The sequence below is a fragment of the Tachypleus tridentatus genome, chromosome 8, assembly GCF_004210375.1.
Source record: "Tachypleus tridentatus isolate NWPU-2018 chromosome 8, ASM421037v1, whole genome shotgun sequence".
Classification (NCBI taxonomy): domain Eukaryota; kingdom Metazoa; phylum Arthropoda; class Merostomata; order Xiphosura; family Limulidae; genus Tachypleus; species Tachypleus tridentatus.
In genome coordinates, this window is record NC_134832.1 from 78300367 (window position 1) to 78316323 (window position 15957).

General features: G+C 33.4%; 1 protein-coding gene across 4 annotated transcripts in view; it reads left to right on the top strand.

Moving 5' to 3' along the window:
- The window catches only part of LOC143222744 (uncharacterized), a 38929-nt gene extending 23973 nt beyond the window's left edge, over positions 1-14956 (top strand). The window contains exon 5 of one of the 4 annotated variants that reach the window (XR_013012451.1): positions 10247-10341. Coding sequence is in view for 2 of the 4 variants with exons in the window: in XM_076449679.1 (XP_076305794.1) it covers positions 10247-10409 (163 nt within the window). In the remaining 2 variants the exon portion in view is untranslated. Of the gene's footprint in view, positions 1-3426; positions 7611-10246 lie in introns of those variants that run through there. The other 3 variants (XR_013012450.1, XM_076449679.1, XM_076449680.1) reach the window with 3 other exon arrangements.
- The last annotated feature ends 1001 nt before the right edge of the window (positions 14957-15957 follow it).

Here is a 15957-nt window from a genome sequence, read left to right on the forward strand (position 1 = left end):
TAATTTTACTGGGGGAGTAAATAACCCACTTTCATGGCCAGAATAGAATACTTTTACGATACTGGAAAGTAGCTGAAAGAGAAGTCGAAGTTAATAAAACATAAGTAATATTTTATACATCTTATGGGACAAAATAAGCAAATTAAAATTGGATTGGGTGGATCATCTGGCGAAGGAGAAGGCGTCATGGTCATCATTAATTATCATAGTCAGACACGGATGGTTTCTGGGGGTGCTAGGTGAAGATTGACTAAATATTTTATTGGCCATGTACTGAACGCAGAAATGGTCTGGAGTTTTTGTCTTTCTTGACGATCCAGGTTGGGATCTACTGATTGGATGTTTGCTAGTTATCCAAATAGAACGTCATACTACTTGTTGTTATGCATATGGTGTTGGACTGGGCCGTGATAGTTGTTAACTTCGAGATTGGTGGTGTCTGAGTGAATTTGATGCTGTTGTTTTTGTTGGTAGACTGACGTGTGCGATCGTCTGTGAAACAAATAAAGTAGTATTAATGGTAGGTGAGACTGTGTGAGGCGACATGGATATCCTTGATAGATATGGTTTTAAGTCAGGCTTGCTGGATTTGGAGAAATGTAGTGGCGATAGATGATGGTGGGCGTTCCGCTCAAACGTGAAAGTGAAACAAATAGCCATTAGCTAGAACACGGTCAGCCACTAGTTTGGCGGTGGTTACTACTTTCATGAACTGTGTGAGGAAGTCTGTAATGGTGGACCGGATCCAGTCATATGGAGATTAAATTTGGTGGTTGCTTCAATAGAGTGCTGAATATCTGTTGGGTAGACGGAAGGGCGGACGTTCCAAAAAAAAAAAAAAGGAACGAAATAGTTTGGCTTTCATGTGTGTAACACCTGACATTTATGTCAGCATTCCAGGATCCAGAGAGATAAGTGCGGTCGGTCAGGGTAGAGAGCTACAGGAAAACTCTGCCTCGACGGAGGATTCTGGTATTTCTCGGGTCGTTAGACACTCATGGCTTATCATGGTTGATAAAGGATGTAAATTGACGTCGGGTGAAATTCAGCTGTAATCCACTAATATTTACCGGAGAAATCGGCGAGATAATCGACGAAGAACTTGTTGACTGCGGAGAAATCTTGGCGGCAATCACTTCACACATCTGATCAGTTTGTCTGAAAAAATGTCCACATAATGGAATTATTGAAACCTTAAAAACAATTTCTTGTAGTTTCAAAACGAATATCACAGTTGAGCGTGAAAACTTAATTATCTAAACTCCAAATAAAATTTCAATTATTATTTGCTGACTGTTTAATCAAGGCTTTATTTGAAGAATAGAAGCATCTACATTACCCATAGTCTAGTCTCATTTTCGGTTTTACCAATTACTTCAAATATACTGGGAGTTGGGATTCCATTAAATTAATTTAATGCATTCCAAACAGTGCTTGTTTGTTTGTTTGTTTTGGAATTTCGCACAAAGCTACTCGAGGGCTATCTGTGCTAGCCGTCCCTAATTTAGCAGTGTAAGACTAGAGGGAAGGCAGCTAGTCATCACCACCCACCGCCAACTTTTGGGCTACTCTTTTACCAACGAATAGTGGGATTGACCGTCACATTATACACCCCCACGGGTGGGAGGGCGAGCATGTTTAGCGCGACGTGGGCGCGAACCCGCGACCCTCGGATTACGAGTCGCATGCTTTACGCGCTCGGCCATGCCAGGCCCCAAACACTGCTTGAACTGTTTTTGCACAGAAAACATCTGCTCAACATTTTCTTACCGTTTAAGTAATCGACCCAGCAGCTTTGTACGCTAAACAAAGTGGTATTGATGAGGAATATAAATATAAAAATTTTCAGATATCACTTAAACTTCTTCAATAAAGTAATGACATTAGGCATACAAAGAGTTCTGCTAATGGAATAATATTACAGAAATGAATTTACAAAAGTATTTGATTCTATGGTATTAGAAAGTAAGGACAAGATGTCTAGTATTGAATAAGTGCTCCCATCATTCTTAAATGGACTGAACCCAAATACTAAATCATTGAAAGGATGTTACATCACAGTTATATAATCATTCTTCTAATAAACTTCCAACCCCTTCAACATTAGTTGAAAGTAAAATTTCGTTTCGTTTGTTTTGAATTTCGCGTAAAGCTACACGAGGGCTATTTGCGCTAGCCGTCCCTAATTTAGCAGTATAAGACTAGAGGGAAGTGAGCTAGTTATCATCACACTCCGTCAACCCTTGGGCTACTCTTTTACCAACGAATAGTGGGATTGACCGTCAAAATATAACACCCCCACGGCTGAAAGGGTGTGACGGGGATTCGAAACTGTGACCCTCGGACTAGGTATCGAGTGCCTTAACCACCTGGCCAATAAGGAGAGAACAACGTTTCGACTTGCATAAGTCATTTTTAACCTGAAGATGACGTATGAAAGTCCTAACGTTGTTCTTTCCTTGTCAATAAAAGTGTTAATACCCATTCCAACCGTTCTGAGATACATTTTAATCAGTATGCAGTCCTTTCTGAAGCTAAGGAGAATTTAGATTAATTGTTCACAGAACACATTTAAACAGAATGGATATTACAACCTACTTACATTGTGAGTAGGTATGTAACTCTCGTGAAAGTTTTTTATGAAAACGAAACAAACTGGTAAAATAGTTTTGTTTTAAACGATCCTAAAATTACGTAGTTTTAGAAAAATTTGACATTTAATTTAGAATTATTTTTATTATTTATATTAAACATTCGTTATTTAACGTACTTATTTGTACTTTGACTCTGAATAGTTCACATGTAGGCCTGGCATGGCCGAGCGTGTTAAGGCGTGCGACTCGTAATCTCAGAGTCGCGGGTTCACATCCCCGTCGCGCCAAACATGCTCGTCTTTTCAGCCGTGGGGGCGTTATAAAGTGACGGTCAATCCCACTATTTGTTGGTATAAGAGTAGCTCAAGAGTTGGCGGTGGGTGGTGATGACTAGCTGCCTTCCCTCTAATTTACACTGCTAAATTAGGGACGGCTAGCACAGATAGCCCTCGAGTAGCTTTGCGCGAAATTCAAAAACACACAAACAGTTCATATGTAAAATGATTTTCATTCAATTATCTTATTGTCTTCACATTTTATTTGTATAATCTGTAGAACCTCTTAAATAAATATAAAGTGATTTTTAAAGGAATATGTTTATATTTTATTTTCAGTTTTCTCAATTATATCATTAATTCTGTCTTATCATCAACATAGAGTGAAATGAAATGATTAAATTTAAGAAACGAAAATGTGTACATAAATTTTAAATGTTCTTATAATATTTTGTATTTTTTCTTTTCTCATAAGCGTAATTTCACATCTTTATATTTTTACTTATAGTTTATTTTTAATTTTCTTTTCCAATTTTTGTCTTTTATTCTTGATGCAGGTATGCAACCTTGTTTCTGCCAACGTGAACCCACAATGATCTGTGCACTTACAACTGGGCAAATGTCGTCCGCAAATTCTTTCACAAACGCTTGCACACGTGAATGACGCCATCTTGCTTAGACATTTCTGCAAATCAAACTACATCAAATTGAATGTTTGCATTAAAAATAAAAATTAAACACAAGTAGTACATAACTAATTAATATATAAACACAATATAAGTATTTATCAAACTAATACATATAAGACGAGAAACACTGGCCAAACACTACGTACACCCTAAGAGTTTCTGCATATAACAAATACAGTACAATACCTTTATTTATTAAATTTATTTATTTGTATTAAATAATAACTTTATATTTTATTAGTTAGCATACTTTTATTACACACAGTTTTTAAAATACTGTTAGCCGTTATATAAGTTTCAGTCAACTAAGAATAATTTTTCAGAATGAAAGATTGATTCACTTTTACTTAAATCTGTGATATGTGTAAAATTTCATTATGTGCTAATTATTGTATCAAATATAATGTTTTGAAACATAACTTGAAATAATGAAACTATATGTTCCCAGGAAACACAACGTAGAATGAATCATTCACATACATCACAAAGGTCTAATTCTTATTTGACAAAATGTATTCCACCAGCCACGTCCTTTTCAAATTATACTTATTGATACATTTTCTGATTTTTACACGTATCTGCTAAATATCACCACATGGAAAACAGAAGTTTTATCATGAAAATGAGTATATGAGTAAGAGAGTTAAAACTACATCGCATCGTCTATTACAATACAATATATTGTTTAATCACAAAACACCAGACTAATAAACATTATCGACACGCTGTATAAGAATATTCAAAATACAACAGACAGTACAACAAAACACCTAGAAAGTAAAGTATGCACATGCACTTATTCAGATTATTTGGATAAACCAAACAGTACAGGCTAACAGAATAAAGAACTTTCTCAACTGAAAAGGTTTTAACTAGCAGCAAGAGACTAAATCAAAGTAAAAAGACAAATTTTGAATAAATCATTCAATAGTATGACTTACTACATTGTAATTACCTGTAGAAATCGCATCAACCATTGGTACTGCTCAACAATGCTATAAATAATAACAATGACCTTGTAATTGTACTGGCCTCAGTACTGCTCAGAAATGAACCAAAGTATAACAGTATTAGAAATTACCAACGACCACTATTCACATTTATGGCTAAAGACTTGCATACTTCAGGTAATGTGACAGAAAGACCATTCGGTATACAAGGCACTTCTACATTTGAAAGTCAATTAAAGTCTCAAATACAAGTAGTGTCTTCAGAAATTTTCAACTGTGTAATATATAAATGTCCTTCACTCTGAAAGACAAAATGGTACCAACTCGTCATTTCAACGTCATAAAGTCAATGAAAGGTTCCTCAGTGTAAATTATTACTGTTCAGAATGTGAGAAAGCATTTGAACCTTTAAATGAGCATAATTGTTCTGAATATCGTAATGTTTCTCATAGTGATGAAGTCTTGAAAGTTAAACCCATGGTTTGCACTGTTTATAACAGATTTTATAAGTCTGTAGAAAGAATCACACAAGAATGAACAGACATGAATCAAGGAATAACAAAAAACGACATCTTTATGTGATAATTTTTACCAGCGTAAAAATACTTTTCTCATCACTGGCACTTTGTTTTTCTTAATTTTGCGCAAAGCTACTCCAGGGCTATCTGCGCTATCCGTCGATAGCTCTCATACCTAATGGTTAATACCTTACCACCAAAATGTGCAGCAAAGTTAATATTCAATGGTTAGATTATCTACAAAAGCCCAGTGAAGTAAATATACCACATGTTCATAACTGTGGAGAGAAACAAATCCTGAATTATAGAGTAGAATGCTTCTGCGTGTGATAAAATATGATATACGAGTTTTGCGGGTGCCACTAACATGGCTGTAATAAATGTTATGACATTGACACAAAGAATGTTGTTCTAAATGGACTTTAGGATACGAGGTCATAACAATATTGGAGATAATGTTAAAGAAAATGAAGTCTAATAATACAGTTTTAATGAATTTCTTTAGGGACCAGGCAGTACTTTCATGCCTTGATCTACCAGGTTCCTTTTATGGAAGGAGAAGCAACGTGACAAGAGTTTTATGAAATATTTAGTGCAACAGAAAACAATTTTAAGATCAAGAAATCGATATAAGATATGACGAATACTCGAGACGATATACACTCGTTGCCTTTGATCTTACAGCCCATCTATCTTCCTCAGATTTTTACTTTAACTTGGTGAAACATGGAAATTTGCAAATTGAAATACTATAAATGTTCTAAGATATGCATAATTTCATTCAATTTTAGAGATCTGTAAGTCTAGAAACATTGTATCCGATATGTAAAAGCTATGAAATTAGAAATATATTTCATACTCACACAATATTTATGTACATTAAAAAGTTTGAGGGCATATATTTACCAGTGATTACCAACCTGACCATGCAGAAAAACAGTTATAATGGTCAACCTGGATCCGAGCCATAAATCCAGTAGTCACTGTTGGATTTATGTTTACTTTTGATGAAATCAAAAAGTAGAATATTTTAACCCATCAGGATAACCTCCATAAATATAAAAATAAAAATCTTCGTGAAGAAGAACTGTGAAAGGTGAACTTACAACGAAGACGCACTGTAGTTCTCAGACTATTGACAATATTGTATATACTATGTTTATTATCGTGGTCGACGCGTTGAAACAGAAACCCCTGTCTAAATTTGAATCCCACAGATATAATAACGATATATTTGTTCATGATTTTTTTGTGAAACGTTTTCATGTGAATACGTCCTTAATAACTGGTTTTTAAACATTAGTGTTAACAATAGACTACGGGTATTTGGTACTGAATATTTATTGTCAGACCATAATTATAAATGCAGTGGTTCAGACCAATGTAAGAGTTAAGTGTTCACAGCTGTTACATGTATTGAGTGCAATATATGTGTTTTATTTAGGAACTTGAGACTACCATATACATTAAGATAACTAGTGATGAACATATGCAATTTATATGTAGCGTTTGTAGGTTGGAGGAGAAGTTAGAGGCCATCTTTATAAAGTTAAGGCAATAGATAAAGAGAAATGACAGCAGGATTTTAGGAGGAGCTTAAGTTTTTGCATGCAAGGGATAAATCAACTAACAGTAACTTTCAGGAAGGTAAAACTAACAGTATCAGAGTAAAACGTAATGAAGTTAGTTACAATGTGCCTATTATTAGTGAGGATGAGGAACTATTGGATGGAAGAAACACCAAAGGAGGGTATAGTTATAGGTGATTCTTTGAATAGACATGTGTGTACAATAACCAGTGTGTTAAGGAAGGAGAAAAGAGTAAGATTATGCTACCCAGTGACACACATGGAAGACTACCCAGTGACACACATGGAGGATATAAGTGACAGATTAGACAATGTAATAAAGAGAGCCTGCAGAGAGGCAGTTAGCTATATAATCATTTAATGAAAAATGCCATAAGTTTGTTTTATCATAGATACTGACAAAAATTAATTGTAGTGATGAAGCTATAAATATGTCCCTAGGGTTAAGTGCTAGGTTTAAGGATAAGCAGATATTCTGGTTGACTTATGGGATCAGCTCAGCGAATACAGGGAGATTTATTGTAATGTATGATTTACATTTACATTGGGTAGGGGCAGGCTTGCTTGCTAAGATTATTAACTCAGCTGTAAGAGAAGATTTTAATTAGGTCTAAACAATATTAAGGATCAGAAAAACTAAATGCAAAATGAATGAGAGGCAAAGAAATATTTTAGATATGTAATAACTTTATTTGTTATTATTGTAATACTAGACATATAAGAAATGAAAAAGATAACTTAAAGCACTGGTAGGAATGAACGAATTTTATGTAATGAAAATAATCGAAACACGAGTAACCCTAGATGATTTTGATATAGAGGTTGTTTTGAAGTAGAGGGTTTTTGGTTATTTAATAGGAATGGAGTATTAAAGAGGTAGGAGAAGAGTGACTGTATATGCACAATGTAGGTTACATCCTGTTGTAATTGAAAATATTAAAGATAATAGTATGAAGATAAAATCAATTACGGTCTGTATCAGTGGATAAAAAAGGAAAAGCTATTTAGTGGGAATTTCTTAGAGATCACCAAATGATACTGATGTAATAATTGAGAATCTCTATAATGTGATTATGATTTAAATTGTTAATGAAGTAATCATTTTGGACGATTCTAATTTTAGGCATATATATTGGGAACTGCTAGGGTCAAACCATGAAGACAAATGTTTTGAAATCTTTTCAGGATTACTTTATTTACTTACCAAATAGTCAAGGAACCTATCAGAAACATTGATATTTTAGATTTATTGTTATCTGTTGTTAATTGGTCATGTAAGTTATGTGGCGACACTGCTCAATTGTGGAAGATTTTTAAAGATAATTTTTCAATATTTATGTTAAATATATTCCTCAGAGAAAGAAAGGGGTAGCGGGAGGTAAAAAAAAAAAGAACAAGTTGGCTCAGAAAGGGTTTAAGAGATAAAATCGAAGAAAAGCATAATAAATTGACTTGTATGACCAGAGTTTCACAGGATTATAGAAGATAAAAAAAATCGTGAAACACGAAATTAGAACATCGGAAAGGATGTATGATAAAATACTGGCTGGAAATTTAAAAATTAACAGTAAAGATTTCGTTATGTACATAAAGAGTAAACAAAATGTAAGAATGCTGTTAGTTAGGACCCTTCAAGGATGATATAGAAAGCTCAGTATATCGTGATTATGAAATGGCTGGATTACTAAATTTTGTTTTTCTTCGATTTTTATTTACGAATATTTAAGCATTATTCCACGTTTTGAATAATTGATCAATGTAAAAGAGTTTGAACTAATTTGCTGAATTAATTTTGAACTGGTTAAGAAAAACGTTAGATGATTAAAGAAATGATAAGACTCCCAAGTCATATCACATTTCTCTAATGGTTTTGAGGGATGTTAGAGATTGGTTAGGTGGGACATTTACTACTATTTTTATCAGTTCTAAAACAGTTGTCAAAAACCAGAGGATTGGAAGTTAGCTCAGGTATATTTTCTTTTCAAGAGAGGTAATACAAATTGTGTCAGTGAATTTAGACCGATTAGTTTTACATCAGTTGTGGGAAAAGATTTGTAAATTATATAAAAAGAGAAAATAAACGGGAGATGAGTTTTAATTATGGAAAATGAAAAATATTACATGTGAGTACTAATAATTTTATTATAAGTATAGTTTGAATGGGAACGACCTTATCAATATCATGAAAGAAAAGGAGTGTGGTTTAATGATTGATCAGTCTCCCTCTAAGTAGTGAGATGTTGCAAGTGATAGAACAAATAAAAATTTAAATTGTAGCTACAGAAATATTGAATATAAGTCTAAAGAGGTTATGATTTCACTGAACTTGTCACAAGTTTGATAATATTTGGAATATTGTGTTCAGTCTTGGGCTCCTTACCTTAAGAAAGACATTGAATTGTTGGAAATGGTTCACAGAAGCGTTACTAGTACAGTGTCTGAGATGGAAGGGTTGTCATACGAGGAGATATTAAATCCTCTGAAATTGTTTTCTCTTGTTAAAAGAAGAGTTATGGTAGACCTGATTGAAATATGGTACACAAATATAAGTTTTGACAGAGGAGAAGTCATATTCAGCTCACACAGTTTCAATTTTCCAAGAGAGTGGTTGGCGTTTGACATGGGTTACCTTCAAATGCTCAATGGCTGACTATAATTCTTAAAATTATTTTAATTTAGGTTGGAGGATTAAACAGCTGAGATGGACAAATAGGCTGCATGCTGTTCCAAAAAGTTAATTTAGTAAACGTGTCATGTTGTGTATGACACCATCTCTCCATCTGATTCCTACATACATCTGACTGCGTATTGCACAAGAGCTGGAGTAATTAGTTATGGATATTATATTTTGTTTTTCATAACTATTACATAAAGTTAGAAATTGTATGGAAAAACTAAAAATATAATAAAAGTTCGGTCATACAAAAATATTTTTAATGAACAACAGTAAACTAGAGTTTATAATTTTTGTTATAATTTGAGTAGAAAGTTTCTGCATGCAATGTTCTATATAACCTTCTTTTTATGGATAATGACAAGAGTTACACATTATAAGAAATATCTTTCTTATAATCTATTCAGACTTTGTTGTTTTTTTACTGTTTATGTTGTTTTCAACAGTGATTTATATTTAACGCGCTGCCAACCACGTAAGATCTGTTGGTAAAGACAGTTACATTGTTTAATTATTCTGGTTGTAGGGACTAAAACCTTTTAGTCTCAGTAAAACTTTATACAGAACTTAAATCTCTTATCGATTGATTCATCTATAGCTATTCTGCGGGTATGATTCAATTTATTGACCAATAAAATTTTGTAACACACATGTAATACAATAAAGAATAGAATTTAAGTTTATTTTACATCCGTTGTTTCTCAGTATTAATCTGTACATATGTATATGTGCTACGACTTAAAGATTAATACTGAGAAAGATGTAAAATAAAATTTTGTAACACACATATAATACAGTAAAGAATAGAATTTAAGTTTATTTTGCAAAAGTATGTTTGATAATGAAAACGCTGGCGAATCTGCAATGGTCGATGAACTTTTTTCTATATTTTTAGTTGTCATTCCGTTTTGATCGAGGTAATATTGTCAACAATACTTTGTTTTTCTTTATTATTAGGTGGTCTACCTCTTTGATGTCTTTTCCTTTTACATTTATTTTGTCCACCTCTAAAATCTCATCGCCTGCGTCGAGAAGCCCAGAGACAAAAATCGATGATTCACAATCCCTCATCCGGGTTACAAATGTTCCTGAAACTAACAAAACGATATATATATATTAGGTTGAGGAATAATTCGTGAGCGTTTTTAAATAATTTCATTCAAGCATTACATGCAAGACTATACAATACTTCAATGCATGAACACATTACACCCAAAACATTTATTATGATACTTTATTTCATGTAATACCTAGGTATGTAGTATGCATTGTTTTAAACGAAATTGCAAGAAATTAAATGTGAAAAGCAGATGGTGTCAAAAATGCTCGATTTTGTCCACTTGACATTCCATTTAATGAGCTGAAAATGAAAGCAAAAATTAAAGACATATGAAAATCAAACACACCATCTATTAGAGCAAAAAATTATCTACCAAATGACATGAAATATTTTGCGAAAGCGTTTCATTTATGAATATATTTTTTTAACTTGAAAAAACGCTCACGAATTATTCCTCAACCCAATATTTGAATCGTGAAATTTGTTCGACTATGCTTGTCGAAATACATGAAAAATTAGGTTGCGTTTTCTCTACAGGTAAGGATTTCCCAAACTTACAATTCAATGTTTTTAATATATTAATCATATATCAGTTATACTGAAATTTATTTAACTATTTTTGGCAGAAAACAAGTAATAACACATTGTGGCTTAAAGCAACATCAAATAAATTAAAAACATGCGGAACAGCGAATTACAATTATGTAGGCGTAATTATCCCATTTCTTTTAATGAGGTTTGTTGTGTAACTGTTAGTATTACAACGTGTCCTGGAGCAAATGGGGTCATTATTAACCATGCTCAAATTCGCATCCTTTTTCCCTGACTTATATCTCAAATCACAAACATTTTTTCAGGCTTTTAACTACTGAAGAGAGGCAATACACAAGGTCATATCAAATAAGTTTATGTTTTTTTCCTGTTGAAAGTGTTAAGTGGACAGAGCTTGACCATAGAGTTAGCAGAAAAGAAAGTGGACCTGCGTGTATTATAGTTCCTGTCTCACCGCCATAAGAAGATACTTCAATCTTTAAGGCTGTGGGTATGCTTTGAGAGTGAAAGTCAAATCACACTTATTCGGTCAGAAAATAACGTTTTAAGAGTTGGATTGTTTATTTGGATTAAAGAACAGATACACAATGGGTTATCTGTGCTCGATCCATCACGAAAATCAAAACCCAATTTTTAGCGGTGTGAGCCCACAAGCATACCGATGTGTCATTCGTGGGTGCAGCAGTTGTTGGTGGGTGTAATTCCGTGAATAACTTCCATCTACATTACCAGTTATGCTCAGTTATCCCATATGGGACTTTGAGTGAAAATATGCTAAAACACAAATTAATCAATTTGTTACGACAATTTGATGTTAATCTGTGTGTGTGCGTGTTTTATGCTGACAAGGGACTATCTGCGCTATGTCCACCACAGCTATTATCCAAACATTATTTTGAAACCTTCTTTCTTTAACCCAAAAGGTATAACTGGTAAAGGTAAATTGTAAAAGGTTTAGATAAGATCGTTTCAGTTTCGATATAAAACATTTAATCTGTATGTCATTTCAAAATCAGTTAATACAGGTGATTTTTACTTTCTCCTAAAATCAAAAAAATAACTGATTGATAAAATATTATGTAGCGCCGAAACAAGCTTCGAAACAAGTAACGAATTTGCTAAACCACATAATTTATTTCAAAATACAATAACAACAACTTCGACATGAAGTAAATTCTGACTTTTAATAACTAGATCGTTTGAACCTTTAACATGGTACCATCATCAGTTAAAATTGTTGTAATTCTATTTTGAAATTAACGGTTACTTTATTTTATTTAAGATTATGTCATGATAATTGTCAGGACAATATTGTTTTCCCTGTAATGAATTAACCTGAAAATAACAAATAATCCTTTCATTTTTGGTTAGATTTGCACCGATGAAGTATTTTAAAAAAATTGATGCTTACTAAAAGGTCCTCTGATGTGTTTTGTTTCAAGGGTAGATAAAACAAAATTAAGAGTAACAAATATTTTCATTTCTTGTTTTTCAAGTTCACGTGTCGTGTTGCATGTTATAGAGTGCATAATTATTCTCATGATTCATGGCATGTGAACGTTTTACTAATGTCACGGCAATACAAATCATAATGTTAAGTCTCATTTATATTACATCATTGTTTGTTTATTTTTTTATTAATTTCGTGCTTTGTTTATTTGTTTTGGAATTTCGTGTAAAGCTACTCTAGGGCTATCAGCACTAGCCGTCTCTAATTTAGTAGTGTAAGATGGCAGCTCGTCATCACCACCCAACTCTTGGGCTACTCTTTTACCATCAAATAGTGGGATTTACCGCAACATTATAACGCCCCCACAGCTGAAAGGGCGAGCATGTTTGGTGCGACGTGGATTTGAACCCGTGACCCTTAGATTACGAGTCGAACACCTTAACCCGCCTGGCCATGCTGGACCATAACATAATTTTAGTGCCTTCAGACTGAGAAACAAACAGAGAAGAAAACAACTGAACGGCGGTGCAAATGGTAACAACAGGTAATACCTCTAGGCGGTCTTGGACCTCATTTGCGGAAATAGTAATAATAAAAGAAACGATTTTCTGGTACAAACAAGAGGATGCTTACCTTTGTTGTTTCCGACCTTTCTCTGAGCGATAAAAAATCCGTATGGCTTATTTGGAGGTTTTGTTACTTCCACAACACGTGTTCCATCCGACAGAAACTTAACTAATCGACCACACGTGTATTCGAAAAGAGGTAGGGAATTTTTTCAGACGTAGGATGACTGAAATGTGGTTTAATTCGTCATGTGAATAAATAAGTTAATGTACAGATTGGCATTTTCCTTTTATATTAACATGGATGAAAAAGTTAAAACTTTCAATCATTGTTATGTCAAGTGAATGATAGTAACAAACATAAAAAATACGACATGGTTGTTAAAAGAAGTTCCACTGATATGTATAATATACAAACTCCATACAATTTAAGCTTTGCCATAAAATGAATATTAAATTAATAATCATAGATCATCCAAAGTGATGTAAAAACTACTGTATTTTTCATATCTGAAAAAAAACAAAAAACACGCTTCTTTGAAACAGATCTTCACTGAAGTTAAACTTAAACATTAATTTTATTCTAATCTCTTCTACTAGGACAGTCCAGCATATGCATATATGTATAGTCAAAAATGTATGTTTCTAAGAGAATCCTAAGAAGCGATAAGGCCAGTCAGGCCATGGCCTGAACAAAATTTTACAGTTACAATTCATTTATTACAACTTGTTTCTTGTAATTCAATAGTTTGCGTTCAGTATGTGCAGTATGAAAATTCGGTATCCTATCTAAATCCTCGTATTTACGAGTCGTAACCCACAAAGTCATTCTGGTTGTCAGTACTTCCTTTTTCTCTTCCGAAGCACGTGGGAATTCTCAGCCTTCTCAAAAAACAACATGATTTTCTCGACCTTCGCGGATTTTGCCGTCTTTCCTTCTTGTTTGGTCTGTTGGCACCTTCCTTGCAGAAGATGTCTTTGATGGTACTTCTGGCAGATCTTGCAAAGACCTGAAGTCGCTTTTTGAGTGACATTTTCGACGACTTCGAGTCTTTGCACAGTTCGCTGGAATAAAAGCAATTATTACAAATAATGAATACGTCATAATACATTTACACCCTTCACGGCAAAAAGGATGAGGTTGTTCGGTGTGACGAGAGTTCAAATCTGCGTCCCAAAGACTGTGACAAGAGGACCCTGACAATCAGTAAAGCTGAGAGTTAGGATTTACTTCAAAATACATACGTTTTGATCACTTCTGGAGGAGCTGACTGTTCTTGTTCGTCAGAGAAGACGTTACCTTTTTGACATTGTTCAGTTATTCCCACGTGCTTGATCTTCTGTGATAGTATTACACCTGAAGAAAAAATATTATACAGAAGTTTTCTTTATAAACTTGTCTTCTAAAATGTTTCTAACTAATATTTTTACGAATTATTTCATTTTATAAACACACAAGCATATATATATATATATATATATATATGTATACAGGATGTGAAATGAACAATTACATTTTGGTTTGGGGGAACCCTACATTCACTAACTCACAACTACATTTTATTACAATTATGTACTTGCAAAAACGACTTAGAAACTGAATTGAACAGCTTAAACCATGTACTGCTGAGTTAAAGACCATATTTGAAGAAGACAGGCCAATATTCTGTGGAAACATGTACATCACTTCATTGTATGTATAAATCGTTGTTTGCCAACTTGTTATACCAGCCTAATGTGCTTCTTCACATAAGTATCAAAAGGAATGTGTACTTCTGCCTTATGTTCTATGTTTAATTATTATTTAATTTTATGTGTTTAATATCAGCAAAATATTTTATCCTATATTTCAATCGACGAATAAGATAAAGTAAATTTTCGTTAATGTTGAAGGATATATACAATTAAAACAAAATGTTGAAACTTATCAATTTGAATGTTGATATCGAAGAAATTGTGATGAACAGACAAAACATGATCTAAAATATCGTTTAACAGGACATCAGGCATGTAGAAAAAATAAAAATATTTATTTCTAAGATTGTGTCAAGACTTCTTCTCATTCTTTTTTGTTTATAAATATTACAAGTGTAATAACTCCGTATGGTGTCTCATTCCCTTGTCTGGTGTTTAGCCTTGGGTGATCATTAGAAGCACGTAATTGTGGTTGCTAATTCGAAAGTTATTTGAGATACTCATGTGGTAAAAAGGTCATGCAAATTGGTTGTCTTATGATTTTTACTTTTCTTTCATCCAACTTTTCGCGATAGTGATGCTGTAAATTGGTGATGAATTAAGTTTGCGGCATTGATTGGCTGTAATGTGAGATTCGAATTTTGTCTTATTTTATCTGTGTGTAGTCTATTCCAGTTGACAGATTATTTGGTATTCCATTAGAATGAATGCTAACCCATGCTCACTTAAAATATGGTCAAAACGATTTTGATTTTGTTCCAACTCTTCTAAAGAATGATGTCTGCTGGAGCGCGACAAGTCCCTGAGCAAGAATTTCTTTTGTCTTCAATATATTTCTGGGCTATAAGAAATATGTTTTACTCTCTACGTTTTGATCCTTTTTAATTATAGTTGATGTGGTAAGAAGCTGGTAAGATATACCGAATATATGACGTGTTAGTTTTTAAGGCCTAAGACACTTTGATGGTCCTGCATAACTCTGGCTTGAAACATTGGGCTCATATGGTCTGTCTTTGCTTTGATAAGAAAGGAGTTTAGGATGTGTATTGACTAATTCTATTTGATTAACTGATTATTCGTTTTTATCATATTAATATTCTGAATGGATATTGTCGAACACAAAGTTCAGTTGTAGAAAATGGAAGTTTATGCGTTGAAAGTAGTGAACTGATACAAAATGTTTTCTTTTCCAATCCCTTTTCTCCGTTTTTCGATAGAAGTTATTTGTGAAACATTTCTGTTTTATTTTGGTGAAGTTTCACTTCTATACTTTGGTTGCTTGTATTCAAGTACTTCAAGTGTGTGAATTAGTGAAGAGGAGGAAGAAGAAGAGATTTTGTCACAT